Source organism: Triticum dicoccoides, chromosome 7B (genome assembly GCF_002162155.2).
Source record: "Triticum dicoccoides isolate Atlit2015 ecotype Zavitan chromosome 7B, WEW_v2.0, whole genome shotgun sequence".
NCBI classification, from domain to species: domain Eukaryota; kingdom Viridiplantae; phylum Streptophyta; class Magnoliopsida; order Poales; family Poaceae; genus Triticum; species Triticum dicoccoides.
In genome coordinates, this window is record NC_041393.1 from 777,812,310 (window position 1) to 777,819,104 (window position 6,795).

At 43.5% G+C, this 6,795-nt stretch overlaps 1 protein-coding gene across 1 annotated transcript; it reads right to left on the minus strand.

The window, feature by feature from the left end:
• Positions 1-2,491: 2,491 nt before the first annotated feature.
• On the minus strand, positions 2,492-5,419 carry LOC119339824. The gene is made up of 2 exons (XM_037611722.1): positions 3,966-5,419; positions 2,492-2,548 (listed from the first exon to the last, which is right to left on the minus strand). Exons 1-2 carry the CDS (start codon positions 4,737-4,739, stop codon positions 2,492-2,494), a joined length of 831 nt encoding a protein of 276 aa, XP_037467619.1. The 5' UTR covers positions 4,740-5,419.
• Positions 5,420-6,795: the final 1,376 nt, after the last annotated feature.

Consider the following 6,795-nt stretch of genomic DNA (forward strand, 5'->3'; position numbering starts at 1 on the left):
TGAAAGATCTTATCTTGGAGTTCTAGTATGGGTCGTCGGCCCTTTCTCCTCCTCAGTAGGTGCAAACCCTGGTTCTGTAAATGATTATAACTGCCTTGGAGCTAGATAAGCAAACCTTCTTCTGTTTGAGTATGATGGATGTTACACCCACTACCAGATACAAGCAAAAGCTTTCCAGCTAAGCTAGGAGTCAGAACGAACTCATGAATCTATCCTTCTTCTTGGATCTCAAGATTCAAATGGAATTTTATCACCCCGGATTTTGGCTTTCATTTCCACTTTATACTTGAGTTAAGCAAGGCACCAGCATGGGAGAGAAGATAGCCCCTCGGGATCACTTACTAGCCGGCCTGCTTGATTTATTTATGAGGTATCCAGATGGCACTGCACCGGCGAGGGAAAGGGAAGCTGATGAGAGGTAAGGGAAAAGTCCATTTAATGAATAGGTTCACTACAGACTGTACTATCTCTAGACCCCCTCTCTATACTCCCTCATAATATATGGATCCCCCGGATAATATTGATCCTCCAACAGCTGACATATCTTATCTAAACTCCCGGAAACCTGGGCATGGCTTTTTTGAACTTAGTTGATTTCGCAAGAAGCAACTTGAAAAGCACAAAGACTACATCTAAACAAACCTTACGTCTTCGTTCGGCTCATTCTTGCTTATCTCACCCTATTTCCTTACTTTAGCTTAGAAGTAGGCATATGGGAAGTTACACAAAGATGACTTATCGGTTGGCCTAAGCTTACTCGATTCCATTCTTTCCAATATCATATGCGCCTAGTGAAATGCATCTATCTCCTCTCCTCCCCTTCTTTCTTTTTATCCATTTTATATACCTAGTCGAAGACTACTTCAGATTATAGGGCGGGCTTTTCTACCCATTGACCGGGACCGATCACTGTGTTTGACCGCTCTTGGTATTCAGACCTTGGACTTTTTCGCTAGGAGCTGATCCATTCTTTAAGAGCTCTATACATAAAGAGAAGGCGTATTCACTTAAAGGACTGTGAAATCTACCCTATGCCCCGAAAAGTCTAGGCACCTAAATAAAGTAAAGATGGGATCCCTGACCAATAGATTAAGCTATTCAATGAGTTAGGAACCTTTTTTCTTCCCCCTTCTCTTCTCCGCTTTGCTCTGTTACTCCTTTTGCAGATGGTTGGTCACCACTCTTAGGCTTTTTGTTCTCTGCTTGTGGTGGGTCTCCAATCTTGATCCGGTGCTGACTTAATAGGGAAACCTACCCAGAAAATGCCCCCTTTTCCGGTCCAGTTAACAAAGCCTGTAAACCAAGAGCGGAACGAAGAGCTAAAACGTCACCTTTACCCTTATCCTATTTCTTTCTTACTTGTAAACCAGACCGCGTCATTCTTTTTTTCTTTCTTTGGTAAGGAAGGGACGGCTATTCCCACAGGTTGATCTTGATAAAATGTGCAGCGGTAAGCAACTAATAATCTCGATGCAGGACTGTCGTTCCCATAGGTTCCTCCTCCAAAACCTTCTTAGGCGAAAAAGACTGGAAGGGCTTATTCCCACTGCTGATTACTGAGAACCTTCTACCGGGAAAGATTTCCTTCTATGCCTAGTGGTTTTTGAATTGGAAATGGGAAAGGCAGAGAGAATTTACTCAAATTCAACTATGTTATGTATACAATGATCGGGTTGCGTCTGGTATGATCGGGGTGCTTTATCTAAACTAGGCAGGATAACTTGGCTAACTTTCCTACTCTGATAGCATCTCTGAACGGCAGGTACCCTCAACCGCCGTAACGAAGGAATGAATCTATTAAGTGGGAAAGAGCCCTCGTGGCAGCTATATCCGCGAGGATTCCAAGTGTTCTAATTCATCTCGTTACAGACCCACATCAAACATGCAACTGCTTGTCGCATACTCCTGCTACTCCGACCTACGATCCTTGGTCCTTAAACGACGGTATATTCTTTTTTCCGGGTTCTATGAGCGTAAATGAAGACACTTCCCCCTTCTTCGACATATGAATATGCCTCGCCTCGAAGATAAAGAAATCCTGAGTAAGGAGAGAGATTCTCCACACGAACGAACGACCCGTCAGGTTCGAACTGACTTAGGTTGGACCAGGACCCACCTATCTCCACCAAGAAGGAATCGCTTTGGTTACGCAGTTCAGTTGGCGATAAAAGCCTTCCTAATCTGCGGGCCGGTAGGCCAGCCAACTAACTCTTCAAATGAAGAACTTATTTCCCCACACCTATCTCTATGAAACTTCCTTCATAGTTAGGAGAGGTTTTTTTTTAGCTTTTTGTCTCTTTTACCGCAGGAAGTTCTCCAAAAGTATGAAAGGCCGGAGGGCTTTGTACCAACCATTCTAGTGTGGTTGGATTCTGTTCAACAGCCCAAGGACTTTCTGTACATTTTTGGTTCTTTCCACTGCTTGAAGTGATTGCGACAACTACGAAGAAACGACGAATCCCAACTACGGATATATAAGAACCGAAACTGCTCAGAGCATTCCATCCGGCGTAAGCATCTGGATAATCTGGAATGCGACGTGGCATACCTGAAAGCCCAAAGAAATGCATGGGAAAGAAGGTCAGATTAACCCCGAAAAAAGTGATCCAAAAATGGATTTGGCCTAAAGTTTCAGGATATGTCCGACCAAAGATTTTACCCACCCAATAGTAAAATCCAGCAAATAAAGCAAAAACGGCTCCCATAGAAAGTACATAATGGAAATGTGCAACCACATAATAAGTATCATGTAGAGCAATGTCTAGCCCAGAGTTTGCTAGAACTATTCCAGTGAGCCCTCCTATGGTGAACAAAAAGATGAACCCTACAGCAAATAACATGGGTGTTTTGTATTGTATCGAACCTCCCCACATGGTAGCGATCCAACTAAAGATTTTGATTCCTGTGGGCACAGCTATGATCATGGTAGCTGCGGTGAAGTAGGCACGCGTATCAACGTCTAAGCCCACAGTAAACATATGATGAGCCCAAACTAGAAATCCAAGAACACCTATACTTATCATGGCATAAACCATGCCTAGATACCCGAAGACCGGTTTTCTTGAAAAGGTCGATACGATATGACTAATAATACCAAATCCAGGCAGAATGAGAATATACACCTCTGGATGACCGAAGAACCAAAAGAGATGCTGGTATAATATTGGGTCTCCCCCTCCTGCAGGATCAAAAAAGGTTGTATTAAAGTTTCGATCGGTTAATAACATTGTAATTGCCCCCGCCAGTACCGGAAGTGATAATAAAAGTAGGAATGTTGTCACTAGAACGGACCACACAAAAAGTGGTAATCTATGCATAGTCATTCCAGGTCCACGCATGTTGAAGATAGTTGTTATAAAATTGATAGAACCTAAAATTGATGAAATACCTGATAGATGAAGACTAAAAATTGCTAAATCAACTGCTCCTCCAGAATGGCTGGTAATACCACTTAAGGGCGGATAGACTGTCCACCCAGTGCCGCTGCCCACTTCTACTAAGGCTGAGCTTAATAGGAGCAAGAGACTTGGTGGCAACAACCAGAATGATATATTATTTAATCATGGAAATGCCATGTCAGGTGCACCTATCAGAATCGGAACAAACCAATTACCAAATCCACCTATCATCGCCGGCATAACCATAAAAAAGATCATTAAAAAAGCATGAGCCGTTATTAAAACATTATAAAGTTGATGATTCCCACCAAGAATTTGATCGCCGGGTCGGGCTAATTCCATACGAATCAGTACAGAGAAGCATGTGCCCATCACTCCTGCAATGGCACCGAAGATGAAATAGAGTCCCAATATCCTTGTGGTTAGTAGAGAAGAGCCATCGAACCATATTTGTCATTTTTTATTTGAGAAATGCAAACTTTCCTTATCAAAGAGGGGCCGGGGGGCTGGAAGAGAAAAGAAAGAGGGGCCTGCCCGGGGGCTGGAAGAGAAAAGAATCAGAATTACTGAGCTACCCCGCTCTTTTTTTTCTAATTCCCTTCTAAGATCCTCTGACTTAAACAAGTCGAGAGCATGCTCGTGCTCAGCTCTTTCGAGACTTGCCTTGCTCTTGGGGATTTCTTCCCATCGGATCCTTTGTTCCACTTCCAGGCACCTCCTTGCGGAGCTTTCCGCCTCAAGGAGATCCCGGTTGTGGGAAACAGCATCTCTAAAGAAAACAGATCCTCCCTCATTCTCCCGCAGATCTTGATAAGACGCTTGGAGAACAGTGAAAGAATCAGTTGCGTGAATATGGTCCAGATAGGAACGAAGCGCTTCATCGACCAAGTAGGGCTCGATCGGTAGATAAGGCCCTATTCTTTGATAAAGCACCACAAATTCCTGAATGACATCTTGTCGCATACTAGACAGCTTTTCTTCCATTAGGAAGAGCTTAAGTCGTCCAGGTATGTCCTCCAGAGGGGTATTGTGATTAAGCTCGTTCTGAATGAACGTAACCCATCCAGGATCCTGCTCGTAAAGGCTCAGATAGAAGTTTAGCCCTGCTAAATGAGCTACAGCTTGGGGATCCTGAATCTCTGGAGGAAGAGTAATAATGAAGGAGGCTCCGAAAAGATTTAAAATTGGGAGAAGAATAATCGAAATAAAACGCACTAAAAATAAAAATAGACAAATAGAAAATAATAAAAAATCGTATATATAAGGAAACTTAATACAAAAGTGCAAATAGAAAGCAGTAAACCTGCTAGTGGAGAAGAGCCATCGAACCATATTTGTCATTTTTTATTTGAGAAATGCAAACTTTCCTTATCAAAGAGGGGCCGGGGGGCTGGAAGAGAAGAACTTGAATACTAAATGCTGGAAGAGAAGAACCTTAATACTAAACCAAGTTTCGGGAACTTCTTGGTGACTTGATTGGTTCCCTTCCCCCAATTTGCAAAGGATGATTCCCGTGAAGGTGATCTCGATCACCATTCTATGATATTTCTGAATGCTTTTGAGAAGCTTTTCCTTTTACCTAATGCCGGCTACCGACAACTTACTTCATGCTATTACTAACACTTATGACTGAGCCGCACTTGCTTTCCAAAAGAAATGGAAACTATCATGCCTGAGACTAGCCAATAGAAGAAAGAGCCACAAGCAAGCCATAGCAGCATCCTTTTTCTTCGCTTTCTTCAACAATGCGAATCTACCTCACTCCTCATCATAACTCAAATACAAATTCGAGTTCCAAATTGATATTTCCTCACGTAAGCAATAAAATGTGAAACCAATATTCATCATGAAACTTCAGACACTGATGATTGTGAGGTTCTGGAAGAGAGACGACGTAGGCTGAAAAAAAGTAAACAGAAAACCACCCCTTAAACTCATTTGCTCAACATTCTTTCCACAGCAACTAGAAAAGTGGAGAAAATCCAATAAGGGGAGGTCCCGGTGAATACAAATCAATTGGAAACCGAACCCCACATTCATGTCTCTAACAAGGCTGTCTAAGCTAAGCGGCCATGGACCCATGGACCCGGGGAATCTGAACCATTAGGTAGAGTTTCAGCTGAAAGAAAACCAGGTCAATCTTCCGATCGCGAGTCTTTACAAGCTTGAAACAACTTAAGCACAGGCGGGAGTCGCCCCTTTTAAAGTCAGTATTTATGCGGCGCTGAACTAACGAGCGGATACCTAACCTTCGAAGGAGAAGAAAAGACGGATGTATCTTTCATTCATATCGATCAGATGTGCTTTGCTCAGGACTCCCATTTTACCATTGCTTAAGCCATATTACATAAAGCATAGTGAGTGATACGCAATGCTGGTACCACCATGTTTTTTTCCTCACTCTATGTAGCCACACTCGTTTGTCCATTTCTACTTATTATTTATGTTAAATAGTATCCGTTGGTTGTAGAAGCACTGGCGTTCAGGGATTGCAAAATCCATAATATCAAGAAGCGGTAGGAACCTGGCTAACTTTGATGCGGATAACGCGCTGTAGAAGAAAGTGGATCAACCAAAGTAGACCTTGATCGAAAGGCACCACAAGGCGAACCAATAGAGTGTGGTGTAAGCGGTGAAGCAGAATAGGAATTGGAACTGCTTGAACTAGAAAGGGCTTCCGCTACCGTGCTACCTCGGGAGCTCCGGAAACGGTATACTCGCTTCACTCATCTGTAATGGTATCCTTGAAAGCTAGCTAAAGTGGGTTCTAGACAAAGTTCTCCTAAGCAGGGCAGAAGGAAAAACAAGAGTAGTATAGCTCTACATTACGCTTCGGGGGCCTCGTCTTACTCACTCACCTTCTACTAATCGGACCGTGACAAAACAACCAGCCCAGCAATAGGCAAGGACTGGCTGAAATCCCTTTCCGGATCCAGTCTATCCGTATCTGTTGTCCCTTCCGCTTTCTGTGTTGATGGAGCTCGGTCAGATAGTTCCGGTATTGCGAAGGAGGGCAACGCATTGGGATCATCCAATCCCTTCTGATCGGTTGTCATATTGAATTGCAAATTCTCGTATAGTAAGAGTTCCTTCGGTTTCCTACCTAGCACATTCTCTGTTGTCTACGCCAATATTTTACCTGCGAGTAGAGTGTGGCTGGCTACATACGGGGGAACTCAACCTACCTTTCGAAGGGTAGACCTTTACAGATGAGTGAAACGAGGATTTAGGTATATAAGGAGACGACCCGCCAAGCGAGCCAGCCTGATACTGACTTTCATTGATAGGCCATGAAACATAGAGAATGGGAACTTGTTCGCACGTACCTCAACCGCAGGTCTGAGAATGACGAGTGTGCTTTCGCCCACAGCTTCTGTTGCTTAACCGGCTCGTGGTG